At 34.6% G+C, this 16,797-nt stretch overlaps 1 protein-coding gene across 2 annotated transcripts in view; it reads right to left on the reverse strand.

The window, feature by feature from the left end:
- Positions 1-16,797, reverse strand: part of ValRS (Valyl-tRNA synthetase) — a 104,743-nt gene that overhangs the window by 12,916 nt on the left and 75,030 nt on the right. For both annotated transcript variants that reach the window (XM_081764823.1, XM_081764821.1), the window contains 3 exons: positions 15,714-16,162; positions 10,035-10,190; positions 7,872-8,078 (listed from right to left, as the gene is read on the reverse strand). In XM_081764823.1, coding sequence (XP_081620949.1) covers positions 7,872-8,078; positions 10,035-10,190; positions 15,714-16,162 — 812 coding nt within the window. The remainder of the gene's footprint in view (positions 1-7,871; positions 8,079-10,034; positions 10,191-15,713; positions 16,163-16,797) is intronic.

The raw sequence follows: 16,797 nt of genomic DNA on the forward strand, positions 1-16,797 counted from the left end.
TGGATGCACGGCAACAAAGTTATTGCGTTTCAACTGTCAATGTGTTGTGTACATCGGTCGGAAAATGAGTTTCAAACAACGAGCTGCAATTGAGTTTTGTGTTAAACTGGGTAAAACTTTTAGTGAAACGCACCAAATGCTACAAAATGCATATGGTGATGAGTGTCTATCCCGTACGCAAGTTTACGAGTGGTTCAGGCGATTCAAATCGGGTAGAGAGACGCTGGATGATGACGAAAGATCAGGCCGTCCCAGAACCGGATTATCGGAAGAAAACATCGAAAAAGTGCGTGAATTCATCAAACAACAAAAAATCGTCGGTGAAAGTTATTGAAATGGAATTAGGCATTCCTCAAACAACCGCATACCGCATTTTGACCGAAGTTTTGGGCCTTAAGAAGGTTAATTCGCGGTTTGTACCACACAAACTCACCGAAGACCAAAAAGTTGATCGAATTGCGCATTGCAAAGACATCGTTAAAAGTGCTCGGCAGGATCGAAACTTCTTGAAATCGATTGTAACTGGTGACGAGACGTGGTGTTTTGAATATGAGCCCGAAACAAAGCGGCAAAGTGCTGAATGGAGAGCGCCGGATGAAGGAACACCCAAAAAAAAGTCGCTTGGTGAAGTCAAAAGTTAAGGTGATGCTGATTTGTTTTTACGATTCAAAAGGAATTATCCACAAAGAATTTGTTCAGCCCGGCCAGACAGTCACTGGAGAGTTTTACTTGGGCGTCATGAAGCGTTTGCTGGCAAGAATTCGTCGTATTCGGCCCGAATATCGCGAAATCGGCAGTTGGACTCTTTTGGACGATAATGCACCATCACATCGTTCGCGACTTGTAACTGAATTTTTGGTCAAAAATCACATTATTCGGTTGCATCATCCGCCCTATTCACCAGATCTCGCTCCGTGCGATTTCTATCTGTTCCCGAAACTGCATTTGGCGATGAAAGGAAAGTGGCACGCATCGATTGATGCCATTGAGAAGGCGACGACCGCCGTCCTAAAGACCATTCCAATAAAGGACATGGAGAAGTCGTTTGACAACTTGTTGGAGCGTGCAAATATGTGTATCGATGCAGAAGGGGAATACATTGATTAATAAAAATGATTTGTTCCAAAATGTACATTGCTTTTTTGTTTTTTTTAAAACCTTCGGTTTCTTTTGGAATGGAGGGTGTATATGCCGAAAACAGTGAGAAAAATCAATAAACAACTATATTTTGGAACAAGTTGCTTTTGCAACTGACACACTCTTCGATTCCCTGTCCACTGAATTTGCACTTATACAGGAATTGGTGTCCTCCATTTATCATTTAATCCTAAATACCAATTATTGTTGTTCTCTTCGACGTACGCAGCATAGGCCTCGCTCTCACTATAATACTGACAACTACCTCCCAGCGGAAACTTCAATTAAAATAACTGTCGCGAATCAATCTGAATCCACTTAAAGACAGTAACAGTGATTGACGTATTTTAAAATTTAACTTGCTGAAATAAGCTTCCTTTTTTATAAATTTATATCCGAGTATACGAATCATTGCCGCTTAAACAGACTTTTGTAATTGCCAGGATGCAATAGGTTTTGCCATTCAGATTAAATCCAAGTGCAGGCAATGTCCGTTAATCTGCTATACGGAGCTCTTCTGCAGGTTGCCTAACATAAGGACATCAACCTCAGAAACGTCCTAATGACAATGTTAATCTATTAGACTTAACACGACCCCGAAAACATTGATTGAAAAATAACGGTACATTTTTTATTATTATTATTTCAATGAGAGCTGGCAAATCTACAGAAAATTTTGAATCGACCAGAGAAAACGGCACGTTTCAAGGGCTTGTGGTTTCCAAGACTCCATTGCTGAAAGGAATTGGCCACAAATATACAAACGTAGCATTTTAATAGCCTAGAGTTGAACGGTATTCACCAGGTTATGGCATATGCTGATGATGTAAATTTAATAGGGGATGATAGGAGAACAGTAGAAATAAATGCAGAGATCTTATTAAACGCTTGCAGGGACATGGGTTTAGAAGTAAATGCAGAGAAAACTAAATACATGGAAGTGCGTCGGGACCGTAATACGGCAAATTGTGGAGGCGTTAAAATATTAAATAATGCTTTTGATAAAGTGGATACTTTCAAATATTTAGGATCAATATTAACAGACGAAAATCATATTCACGAAGAAATTAAATGTCGACTAAAAGCAGGGAATTCGTGTTACTATTCGGTTCAAAATCTCTTGTCGTCGCGAATTCTGTCGAGGAATTTGAAGCTTAAAATATATAAAACGATAATCATGCCTGTTGTTCTGTATGGTTGCGAAACATGGTCGCTTACTCTGAGGGAAGAACATAGACTGAAAGTGTTTGAGAACAGGATCCTGAGAAGAATATTCGGACCCAAGAGGAACGAGAATGGGGAATGGCGGAAGCTTCATAACGAGGAACTACATAGTTTATACGGTTTACCCAACATTGTTAGGGTCGTCAAGTGTAGGAGGCTTAGGTGGGCAGGTCATGTAGCTAGAATGGAAGAAAGTAGAAACGCTTTCAAAGTCTTGACTGGTAGACCCATAGGAAAACGACCATTAGGAAGACCTAGGCGCAGATGCGAGGACAATATTAAGATGGATCTCGCAGAGATAAGAATACAAAGTAGAAACTGGATGCAATTAGCTAAGGATAGAAGTCAGTGGAGAGCTTTTGTGAACGCGGCACTGAACCTCCGGGTTCCATAGTCCATAGAGTGAGTGTGAGTGAGTGAGTGTGAGCATTTTAATATATACAGGGTGTCCCAGGAGGATGGGGCAATATTTTTGGAAATGGTAGTATGGGTAATTCTAAGCAAAAAAGAAAAAAGAACAATGAAAAAATAACATCTTTAAGTTTTACGTCCCACGGTTATGTCGGTTAGGATAAAGGAGACGGTGATTATGAGAAATGAATGAAAGGATGGAATAAAGAAAGTGGGAGGAAACTAGAGAACCCCGAGAAAACCCACGCACACGGTATTTGTCCACCACAAAGTTCACTTGGTGGGAGCTAGAATCGAACCCAGGACCCCACGTCTAAGCAAAAAAGTTCTATGAACATTGGTCCTAATCTCAACGGTTCTGTTCTTTCCATTTCAGGGAAGCTATTGAGGGAAATTTGGGAAAGTTAAGATTAAAGAAACTGAATGGCAACACTGATTCCCAAATATCCCTCAATAATTTCTCTTCCAAAGACACTACTGTCACATGTTGCATACCGATGGAACGGTCACCCATCACCTTTCAAATCCTCCATATCTCATCTCTGTACAATAAATACAGGGTGAGCAATAAGTAACATGAAGTCAAACATGGTTCTCAAACCGTTGAGATTAGAACCTATGTTGATATGAACATTTTTGCTTATGTTAGAATCACTCCTACTACCATTTTCCGAAGTATTGTCCTTTCCTCCTGGGACAACCTGTATATTGTTAAGAAAAAAAAGTGGAACAGTTTGGTTATAGTAGTTCAACCGCCACATACGTGTTAACGTTAAATGTCAACGAATCTGAGTTTCAGTGTATTATAATGGTTACATACTCAATAACTTCTTGAACACTAATAAAAATTTTAATTTTTGTACAGATGTTTACAATTAAGTGTATAATTACACCAGAAATTGAAAAGCAGTGCATAACGGAGACACACTCATTGTTAGTTTCTACAAGATTCTCACATTGTTACTGTATACAGAATAATAGGTTAAATTTGCAGTTCTTTCATAAAGAAATCGCCGCATTTTTTTAAAAAACATTAACAACCAATTTATGAAAAGGTCTTACTTCTACTTTAGAACTCTTACACCACAAGTGCAATATGTATTTATAAAGTGATACAATCTTGATATGAGTGACTTAGGCTGGTGAACAAGGCCACAGAATAAGTGGATTCAACTATATTGGAAAACTCTTACAAGTGCAATCAACGAAATATTTCACTTATTTCTTTAACAAAAATATTTAATTTATTTCTTTAACAAATTAAATCCACTTCACTTCCCTATTCGCGACTCAAAAGCAAAAACCTCAACTACCAGATAATTCCTACAGTGTATTTTTATATAAGAACTATAATACAGATTCTAAAAATTCAGATACAGATGTCTAGAAATAATTTCAGATACTTCCATTTCTTTAATAAATTTAATAACAAATTTTTAGTTAGATGTCAATTACATTACTAACTACTGCTACCCATATCGTTACATATTGGCTGCTAAATACTGACTATCATAAACTTTCAAATTATTCCTAACAGGACGCTGAAATCGGGAATTTACAATTATGATGTTGATGAAACGGTATTGTTAAGTAAAACAGAGAAAGGTATTTGTAAACTAAAGCAGCTAACAGGACCAAAATGAAACTGTCACTTCACATATTTCAACTCTTCAAAACCTTGTATCGTCATCCGCAATAAAAAGTTCGCATATACTGTAACTTCTACATTTTCATTAATAACTCAGTTTTCTTAATATATTATCGCTTCTTTGTGCTTTCCCAAACAAAGCAGTGTAGTAATGAATAATAATTTATGATTTTTGAGAAAAAATAATAAAGCAAAATAAGAAAATTATAAGCAAAAAACTTTGATTGTTATAAAACTTTGGTCTGTCAGATAATTACGCGAAGAATATCCCGTGGGAAATTTGAGGGAAAATGACTCCACAGTGCACAGGTATTATGAACACTCACAAATACGTAAAATTGAAAGAACATAAAATAATGTATTTTTGAGATGAACATACAATTCACACTTCACGCAAAGTTCCAATATGGGAAATCAATCAATATCTTCTGTTGAAATTACTGAAAAAGACAGAAAATGGCTATTTAAAACTCCAAGTGTAAACCTATGCTTGGAGCGATTCTATTTGTAATATTACAAGGCGTTATTTCGTAACATACCTCCGTGGCCAAGCGGGTTTAGCAATGCTGTTGAAATTCTAGAATCGAAGGGTGGCAGTTCGAGCCTGAGTGTCGAAAGCTTTTTTCTTTCTTTCCTTTTTTTTTTTTTTTTTTTTTTTCAATATAGTGAAATCTTTTTTAAAATATAAATTTGTACTTTGAAGTGCTTGAAAAAACAAGACCAGATGAACAATTACTTTTCAAAGCTCAGTCACATTTATTCACTATGTTCATCATTTAGATTATTATACGAAGACACTAAAATGAGGAACGTTAACAATCCTTATTAACGTTAATACCACATCCGTTATAATGAGAACAGATTTGTGATCTGAATATCAACCTTAAACCATACATAAAAAAATGAAAATTATTCATGTTCTTGATACCTATTGCAACACACAGGTGTATATGTAGAAAGAGAGTGAGAGTGCGAGAGAGAGATAAAATATTGTATATATGCTTGTATTTTTAATTAAAATAGTTAGTGTAAATCATAATTTGGATTTTTATAAAGCAATTTGAACAATCATATAGAAAATGTATACTGCTTAAAATTGAATTAAATTGCAATTCCAGAATCTGTAACATCTTACATTTCTTATTTATTTACATCGAATGTTAGCTTATTGTATAGTTTATAGCATGAGTTACAGCTGATATGTAAGACAAAATTATCCATAAATTGAATTTAATTAGGAAATTGATATGTTTGCTATAAGAACAAGTTTATGAAAATGAAGTGTATAATAATGGTTGTATTTGAAACAGAGTTTGCGTAATGGAGTAAATATTTACACCGCCAGCTTTGCAATACTGTGCAGTTTAAATTGTCAATCTCATCATTTTACTTATTTTTTTTTCACTGTACATGGAATTTAGTATTGCATTCAATTATTCGATTCCAGTTAAGGGTCGATTCCCGTTGAACTCTGAAAAAAGTATATGGAAAAAATGTTAAAGAATATACATGCAAAAGTCTGATGCCAGTGTTTTGTAAGCTATTGACAAAATAACAGAAAGACAGGAAAGAAAATCTCTTGAGAACTGAAACTGAACAATGTTTTCGCATTCATGCTTAATTTGCTACTAGCGTGACACATTAAATTGAATATAATATAAATATTAGACACAAAATTCGCTACTTCAGTGTTGATAACATGGAAAATGCTAGGTACTGTTAAACATTAAACATAACATCTCATTTTTTATATGAATATATATAACTTAAATAAATAAATGACAATACAGTAATAATACTATTAATCTATATCTGCATAGCATATAAATGAAAAACACGTTGTTTATCATAACGAAAAATGGCTGAACCGTTTGAAATGAATTTTATTAACATAGTTAACACCTATTTAGGACTGGGTTGTTGTCACGCCATTTTTATTGAAATGCGTATCCTAACAACGGAGAGGGGGTTTAAAATGTCACATTTGTGAGATTTTTGTAGATGTCCAGAAATACTATTTTAACTGATCATAAAACAGAAATCTGTCGGTGAAGTAATATAGGGTAATGTGTGGTATTCTAGTTTCACAGCGAGTTCCTTCGTAGCTAAGCGCTTAGCGTACACATTTTTGATGTAAGAGAGCCGGTTCGATTCCCGGTGTGAGTTCATGTGCTTCGGATTCCACGCTAATCAGTAGGTAAACGTCTCATATAGCCTCGCTTCTGAAAGGAATGTGAAAATCAACTCAACATTATTTTTATACCATCAATAGAAGCAAAAGTAGATGATACTATCCTGCTAAAAACATGCATTTATTTATTTGGCACATATTACAAAGCATCGGACTATTTGTGACATTAATTACAAAAGCTTCAAGAAAAAGAAGCTTTATGAACACTTAAGTCGCTTCAGGCGTTTAAATCGCTTTATAAGAATCCAGATTATGAATTACACTAACTTTTTATGTTGTAATTAAAAATACAAGCATACACTGTTTTCTCTCTCTTTTTCTCTATATATACGCCTGTATATTACAATAGGTACCAGGAGCATGAATAATTTTCAGTCGGATGTGTGATATAAGGTTGATATTCAAATCAGAAATCTGTTCTCATTATAACAATGTTAACGTTTCTCATTTTAGCGTCTTCGTATATGAATAATGACAGAGTGAATAAATGTAGCTGGGCTTTGAAACGTGATAGTTGATATGAATTTGTTTTCTTCAAGCACTTCAAAACAGAGCTTTATATTTGAAGAAACTTTATTAGTGTTTCCATATATTGAACAAACAAACAACACAAAACCAAACAAACAAACAAACAAAATCTTCCCGGAATCAGATTCGAACTGCCGCTCTCCGATGCTAGAACTTCAAGAGCACTACTAAACACGTTTGACCACCGAGACAACTTATGAAAGAATACGTTGTAATATTGCTAATATATCCACACTTGCAGGTTCACACTTGAAGTTTTAAATAGTCATTTTTTCCCTATATTTGTAATTTCAACTGAAGATATTGACTGATTTTGCATATTGGAACTGTGCACGAAGTGTGAATTGCATATTCAACGCAGAAATACGTAATTGACTGTTTAGTTCATGTTTCTGTTCAATAGTTTTACATGTTAGTGAGTGTTCCTAATACCTGTGCACTATGTCATTTTCCTTGTAATTTCCCATGGGATATTCTTCGCGTAATTATTTGACAGACTAAGGTTTCATAAGAATAAAGGTTTTTTGCTTATAATTTTATTTTGCTCTATTTTTTCTCCAAAATAATAAATAATTATTTGTTATTACACTGCTTTGTTAAGGAAAACACAAAGAAGCGATAATATAGTAAGAAAACTGAGTTATTAATGAAAATGTGGAAGTTACAGTATATGCGAACTTTATATTGAGGATGACGATACATTGATATCCAACTATAAAATAATTAACTTACCTCCTCGACCTCAGGATACGGTGTCACACAGATACTAGGTGGAGCACTGTCTGATTTTTTGGGCAACCTCTGAAACAATTCTTCTGTGATGAATGGCATGAACGGAGATAGAAGTCGCAAACCTACATCTAGCGTTATGTAAAGAGTATTTTTAGCAGTTTGAATAGCTTCTGCGTCACCTCCTTGGAATATAGGCTTTAGATATTCCTGAAAAAATAATAAAATACATAATAAACAAAATGATGCATTTCCGATAATGTAGATTCGCATCAATAGTGAACACAGAAGACTGTACGAAACATTTAAATTTATTTCAATCAGGGATTATTTTAGCCCACTAATTTATTTTTATGGTTACCTACCAATGACGTATTCATTAAAATCATTGTATTACATTGTGACAGTGACAAATAGTCTCGCTGCTGCTATCCTCATTAAAGTGTTACCAATTAATCAATAAATTTCATTATACTGTAATTACTATTTGAAGATCAAACACTAGATAAGTCATTTCCAAGTCGTCGTTGTATGACGTAGAAGTGGCCTTTTACAATCAGAGCCAGGAGAGAGACAATAGGTTGAGCAAAGAAGGCGAGGGAAATAGTTAGGTAGAATGGAATAAAACAAGTATTGGTAGTATTCATTAGTCCTAAATCCACGAGTAGTGCATCTGCGAAACGATCTTGTTTATCTATCAGCATTATCAACGGTAGGCTATCACCATTTCTATCAATGCTAGAAATACCTGTCACCATTTCTATCAATGGTAGACTATCACTATTTCTATCACCATTTCTATCAACGGTAGGCTATCATTATTCATATCACCATTTCTATCAACGGTAGGGTATCACTATTTCCATCACCATTTCTATCAACGGTAGGCTATATCTATTTCTATCACAATTTCTATCAATGGTAGAAATACCCGTCACCATTTCTATCAACGGTAGGCTATATCTATTTCTATCACCGTTTCTATCAATGGTAGGCTGTCACAATTTCTATTAATGGTAGACCGTCACCATTCTATCAATGATAGAAATGCCTGTCACCATTTCTATCAACGATAGGCTATTACTATTTCTATCACCATTTCTATCAATGGTAGATTTGCTGTCTTCTTGCTGTCTAAATAGTTTACTGAGAACACGAGCAACAGGCCATGACGTCACAATACATACAGTTAGAAATGACAGTACTTAAGAAATTCCCTGTTTTCTTACTAGAAAATGCTAACCCAATTTCTATAAAACAAATGCCCACAGCATGATATGTTACATAACTCATTATAAGTATTTCTGATCTTTATGTTTCCCTGACACAAATACTACTAATAAAACACTCAGTACTTCCTTTAAAATTAAGACTACTCTATTTTTCGAACGCATAAAACTATTTACTACTACACCTTGCATATCTATCTGTTTCCGTTGTTTGAAAGCTCCATGCATAGTAACAACTACTTTATTTGGGTCTTGCAAACAGCTTGTAAGCAAAAAATACACAACTTGTAAAAATATTACATAGTACTAAAACCTCAGACAATACGCTACAAGGAAAATAATAATTATAGTAAATTATAAGTCAATTGTCAACTCAGCAGTATTTTCTAAACAATGTAGTTAAAATTTCATTTAAAGTAAGTTAGTCTAACCATCTAAAATTTCATGCCCATCAAGCTGAAATATATCATTTTGTTGTCATATTGATTAAAATATATTCGGATAAATATTTTTTTAAGATTGCCAGGTAATTCTTAAATTTAGTCACAAATTTAATGTACTCGTTAATCTATTTGACCGATACTCTGTAAAATTTTTAAAATATATGATTATGGTCAGTTTAAATTATAACATTTTGTAACTTTTTAATGTCTCAGATTTCAAATTTTACGGAAACAACATCGACTGGTTCCTTATTCTATAATTTAGTTTCTTATATCTACATTTTCTGGACAATATCTACGACAGTACTTATTTTCTAATATAATTTGATTAAATGGTTTATCGATAAACCATTCTGATGATTTTGATGATCCAATTTGCAACTCTTTGAACTAAATTACAGAGTTCTTTTTCTATTTAAAATGAAATAAAAATGAAGACTGATTAACACAAAAAATTTTTATAGATTTCTTTATAAAAAAATAAAGGAGCTTACCAAATAAACGTCACAGAGTTCATATAGCCACAGATTATAACACGCCGTCGTAGCCATTGGGAAATCATACTGTTCAAAACCTTTATTGCAAGCTTCTACAGCTGCCGCTACACGACTCAGCATCCAAAGGTCCATTGGAGACTCTCGGCCGCTTAACTGTAACAAAATCATTTGCTTAGTTCTTTCCGTAACATGATAGTATTATTACTTGCACATGCGTAAACAAGTACCACTGTCATGTGTACATCACATAATGGAAATTGGTTTCTATGGCGTGATATTTTCTCAATACTGAAACCGGAAGTAGCAGTACAAAATCACTTCCGGTTTTAGTATATAGAGATTAGACTGGAGATGGAATATGATTTGGGACGCTTGATTCTAGAAAAACACTTTTCGATGTTTACTGTATTACAGGCTTTTACTCTATAGCGATCAACGTTGAAGTCGGAAACAGTTGATTTCTGACACTTCCGGTTTCAATAGAGAGTTATTTTTAGAACGTTAAATCGATTCCAAAAAACCGCTTCCTGCTATCTCTTATAGTTTTTGCTCTATCAGAGCAATATTGAAACTGGAGGTGTTAATGGATTTCTATTACTTCCGGTTTTAGCAGTGAGTTAAGGATGGAAACGGAATATACTCTTGGGACGCTTAATCGGTTGCAGGAAACCACTTCTCGTGATCTATTACCGTTTTTGCTCTATAGTTAAAACCGGAAATAGTTTATTTCTACCACTTCCGGTCTGAATATAACCTCCATCAACGAACTCGATTTCTAACTCTTGGTCCTAGCGGCAGCCCATGTGGTTCAGATCCCATGTTAAGTTGTAGATCCAATCTCATATAGCCTCGCTGCTCAAACGAACGCTAACCTCTAGTCTAACTTTTGACCTACATTCTGGCCAAAAGTGATGGAGGTCCACAGTATTATGACACGTGGACCTACAGCTATTTCCGGTTTTAACGGTTATCACTATAGAGCAAAAACGGTAATAGCTCGTGAGAAGTGGTCTCCTGCAATAGATTAAGCGTCCCAATATATATCATTTCCGGTTTGAACTTCCAGTTTCAAATGTTGATCTAATAGAGCAAATAATATAAGAGAAAGCAGGAGGATAGATAACCAAACCAAACCAAACTTAGGTAAACCAAACTCCTTTAAAAAATTAATATGTATTTATCATTAAATAAAAATGAAGACCTAATAAATATTTATAGTTTCTTCATCAACACATCTGTTTCATCAACGGAGAAATTAAACACTTTAGGAAAATAAATGGGAACTCGCGAAGTTTAATTGATTATTGTATGCAAAAAACACTGACACAACCAACATGATAAATGCTAATATAATTTTAACTCTCACTTTCATGTTCTCTGAGAACATGTTGTAAGTAATCATGTGTTATATTTTAGACTAATCAGTCTTCTTCTGCCAGTAACAGATTCACAAGATCTGTCCTAAGGAACATGGAGATTAATGTTAAAAATATATATGCCTTACGTTCTTTAAGTAACAATGAATGCAATTAATCTTTAATTCAACAATAATGGAACTTAGAAGTTCACATTATGAATCAAAAATGAACATGTAATTTGTATTAAAGCAAATACACCACACATAAGTTATCACAAATGAACAACTCCGCTATTACTCTGCTTTCTTTTCTTTTTTTTTCCAACAAGTTACTGAGTAAAGTATCTACACACTTGTCTGTATCAAGAACTAGTAACGGAATCGGTCATACAAGAAGTCAAGAGGCTGAAATTGATCAATCCTCAATTAGATATCCATATTTGTGTTATTTGTCAAGTATGAAATCTTAATAATATGATGCAGAAATACCTCGATTATCGTGGTTTATAATTGGAGCAAAATTCCAATACTGAGCACCGAATTCCAATTATCACGTCCGAGAGATGTATCCCATTACATATGAAAACATAATTATATTTTGTTCGAAACTTTGCTCCTCCAAGTAGTTCGTCTCTTGTAGTGCTTTATTTTTAATGGACGGTACCTATTCAGCATTAACTGTCCGCCTTTACCTTTAGTGCATGTGGATATTATTCTCCTTACGTACTCCTTTTATACAAATAAAGATTAACCTAAAAAAAAAATCACTACATGTTTAATACATTTCTCTTAATATTTATTCATTCACTTCAGCCTCTTGCGAGGTACTTCTTCGTTGGATCATAAATCCATGTTGCCTTATCTTATATTTGTAATTTATAATATAATTCTTTACAACTGGCAATTGTGGCATTTTTCGCGCCAACAATAGCCGTGATAATCGAGGTATTCCTGTACGTACAGTCTTGTTCAAAAAATCTTGGCTATTCACCTTACATCTTGTTTAAGTATAAACATGTTTTTCACCAGACTACTGAAAAATTATTTTCCCGTTTCTTATTTATTTATTTATTTATTTATTTATTACAGTATTTGGAATAAGCGGAACATAGAAAATGTTGTCCACAGGTGAACGACTAGCAATAGAGCTTTGTAGTCGTAAAGTTTAGGTTTAGAAACCACGATAAGCGATTTTCAATTTTTTTTTACGGTTATTCTTCTCTTAAATACGAGAATAGTTTCTTTAGATTTATCGGCCTTCGTCGATGTTCTAAAAATTCCTTCGATTCTTTGTTGTTAAAATAAAATGATTTAGCACTTGTATTGGAGCTTCATATACGGGGTATTGGACTTTATGGTCCCGAGGCTTGGACATTATGGAAGTTAGAGAAGAAATGTTTAGAGAGCTTCGAGATGTGTTGTTGGAGGAAAACGGAGAAGATAAAATGGACGAGATGTGTTGTTAAAGGAAAACGGAAAAAATAAAATGGACGAAGATGTTTTAAAACGGATAAGAAAGAAAATTATGCTACTAGCCACTATCCTTCGTACAAAGGCCAATTGGATTGGACAGATCTTACGAAGAAGTTGTCTTCTTCATACCACCATAGAAGGAAAGATGGAAGGAAAACGAGGAATAGGAAGAACACAACTGATCGATGATTTGAAAAATAAAAGAAAATATTGGAGTTAAAAGAGGAAGCTGGAAATCGAGAAACATAGAAGAAACATTTCCTCAAAATTAAGAAGAAAAAATCCTCATTAGTCCCAGGACCTACCACGAGGAATAATAATAATAATAATAATAATAATAATAATAATAATAATAATAATAATAATAATAATAATAATAATAATAATAATAATAAGAAGAAGAAGAAGAAGAAGAAGAAGAAGAAACACTTTAAAAAAAACTCTCAACACCGTATTTATGTAAAGTTTTGAATTTTCGGGTTTCATCATTTAATTTCAAATGACTTGAGTCACCAAATCCCTTATTGGTCCAAGTCTCATCTCTCCCAAACTAGAATAATAAATACAGAAAGCGGAACTAGCGATTTGTTACTTCATATTCACACACCAAATCATAATTATCGTACACAGAAATATTAAAACTTTCTTGTAATTCCCCTGCTTTTTTACAGAATTTACTGACCTGATTCAAATCTATGAGGGGCTTTGGTCTGCTATTATTTTTAATTTTCACTTTCTCTTTCAGTTAAACAAACAAACTCCTGTTCTTCAAAGTCCTTAACACGATTCATATCGCACTTTGTTGCAAATTTCGATGTGAATAAAAATAATGTAAACGTCACCACGCAAGCTTTCAAGTAAACACAGGAAAGAATTTATTCTCACAAAAATAATTGAAAATAATCATGACGTAAGTGTCTGACGTAAAAGCACTCTAGATTCCCTCGTGGCCACGTTAGCGTACGCGTCTTCGGCACCGAAGACCTGGGTTCAGCGGAGCTCATATGATTTGGATTCCAAGTTAAGCTCAGGGGACGCCGACTACGGAGGTGCTCCGGTGCTCAAGTACCCACACAAAAAAAGACAAAAGAATGATGAAAAACAAAAAGGAAAGAAGAAAAAAATGAAATCTTTGAGTTTTACGTCCCACGGTTATGCCGGTTAGGCTAAAGAAGACGGTGATTATGAGAAATGAATGAAATGGTGGAATGAAGAAAGTGGGAGGAAACGGGAGAACCCCGAGAAAAACCACGCACACTGTGTTTGTCCACCACAAAGTTCACTTGGCGGGAGGAAGGTTTGAACCCGGGACCCCATGCACCAGAGGTGAACGCTCTAGCACTGAGCCACCGCGGCTCCAAAAAGGAAAGAAGAAACAAGAACAAAAGTAACAGAGGAAAAATTCTGATATTTCACCGTAATTTTTAAATTATAGTAGAGTCCGATATTTTCATAGAGCGGTAGATATAAACTTTGGAAAGACAGGGATGAAAACAAGTGAAGTTCTGGAATTATGGCGCTGAGGATTTTTTACGTGACAAATTGAAGGACAATTTCACCGTGTTGTTTTTTGCTAAAATTTTTCACATTTCTTATATCACAAATAGTCGGTGTTGAGAATGGTGTGACGAGAATTTAGATCGAGGATTAGAATACCTTTAAACCCTTCTGGTTTGAATGGTATTCTCATTCAAAAGATACATATTTTCCACTGTGGAAAAAAAAATGAAAATAGACGAAAAAATTCAATTTCTTTCAAACAAACCTAAAACTGCATTTTTAGGAAGGCCAATTTTCAAACTTTTCCAGGGGAGGACCCCACTAAGGCTTGTAGTATTCCTTAACCCGAGATTTCCCTATCATGAACTATAAAATCACTCCCCTTGACTTTTAAAACTCGACATCCTTGGTTAAGTTGTTGGTCCACGTTTCATATAACCTCGGTTTTGAAAGAGGCGCTCAAACATTCTTAATGCACTGCTTCAGATTTCACACAATACAAAATTTCCCGCTTAACGAGATATTCCCACCTACACTCAGGCACGATCTTAGGCAATTTGCCGCTCCATGCAATGGCATTCCCCTCCCCCCTTTCCCTAGAAAGAACAAATCTTAACCATTTAAGTAAGCTATCCCATTATGAACAACGAACGGGAGGAAAAGGGCACTCGCATTTAGAAAGGATTTGTTTGATCATTTCCTTTAGCACTGTCCATGTGACCTTAAACTAATGCGACCTAAACATGATTTATGAAAGTAGTATTCAAATAGGTCAGCTTAGTAAATTTAACTACCATCATCTTGAAGTCTGTTTTCAATAAGAAATATATATTTTAAATAATATAGTTACGACAGATTTTGCCGCCTTTCGACACTTTCCGCCCGTGCAAATGCACGTGTTGCACGTATGGTAGAGCCGGCCTGCCTATACTTGGCAACACAAGACTGCAAAAAGCCTGTCATGAGAACAATGGTACTTCTCCCATATAATGCGACAGCGTATGTGCGGAAACAATTGCACAAGTCGTTAAATTCGAATAGCTTACATTGAAACACAATGGCTTTCCTGTCGTCTCTGTCTCGCTCAGATATCCAAAACTTTCAAAGCTTGTGCGGCTCCCACTATATAGAAGAACGAAGAGGATTAATATATCTTCGCTGGACGTCGAAAACAACGTGATTCATTTTACGAAAAATCACAGTCAATGAAAATTATTTTAAAATTAATTCTACATTCTCTAATAGATTAATTAATGTGGATGTGCACATGCGAATTTGCGAATACCCGCAAACTGTCTCTGTTCCTTAAAAAAACATTGAAATACATAACCCTCTACATGTCTTACCTTATTTGATGGCAGTCCGTTGTCTACTGAACGTCCTGTAAAATCACCACTCTGCAATTTTAACTCATTTTTATCTGCTCCGAAGCTCGCAATATGATTGTACCACCTTAGAAGGTGAATTCGATTACTTTCAGGTTTCCTTGCCAATGCTTCGAACACTAAAACATCTGCTTTTGACGGTCTATAACCCTCTATGTAACTATGGTCCCCGAGGTAATTGTTTAATGAGTTAAGTGCACTCTCTGAGTTCAAATTACTTAATGATATAAGTCCATTCTTCAGACATGACGTAGATCGAGAATTGGTAGTGTTCGACCCTTGTTCTGTCCTCACATTTGGTTTGAAGTCACTTCCTAAGTACATTAACGCAAATTTTGTGGCATTCCAGATTTTATTACAGAAGAATCTGTAGCCCTGTACTCTTAAGATATCTAAGTTGATATCCCGACCTGAAATTCACAGACAAATTACCATATAATTAATTACAGCTTTTAAATGAAAGCCATTTTAACAAAATAAATTATCACTCATTTTAACAAGAAAACATATAATTGCAAAAAGGGCAAAACAGTATTTAAAGTGGAACAAGAACTCTAGAAGAACTGCCTGATTGTCTCTTAAATTTGAACTGATACTATGTACATCCATGCTCATTAAATATTCTGCGAATACTGTAATTCACAACTTTTGGCATTAAATTTTTCCTTCAGCCTCTGGCAAAAGTTGACTGATTAGTAAATGGAGATGATAGGAAGAATTCCTTGTATGAAAATGTTCCCCAAAATTATCAAAAAATAATACAAATATATAATCAAAAATCAAAATTAAACTCAATTGAGTGAATCCTGGCTATCCTGCTTTAGAGGGATTTTTTGTAGCAGAGAGGAAATTCAGAATTTCCATTAAATAAGATGAGAAAAGAAGGGAAAGAAGTAAACTGTTGAATCTATAAGTTTAAACCTACTGTCTAAAATGTTTCCCAAACATATACTAACTCCTGCAATCACGAATTCGCACGCAAATATTGAAACAAACAGCAAACTCTTCTTTTGAGGTTTGAAGTGAAGAACTACGGATAGAAAAT

Source organism: Thermobia domestica, chromosome 7 (genome assembly GCF_964235325.1).
Source record: "Thermobia domestica chromosome 7, izTheDome1.hap1.1, whole genome shotgun sequence".
Classification (NCBI taxonomy): domain Eukaryota; kingdom Metazoa; phylum Arthropoda; class Insecta; order Zygentoma; family Lepismatidae; genus Thermobia; species Thermobia domestica.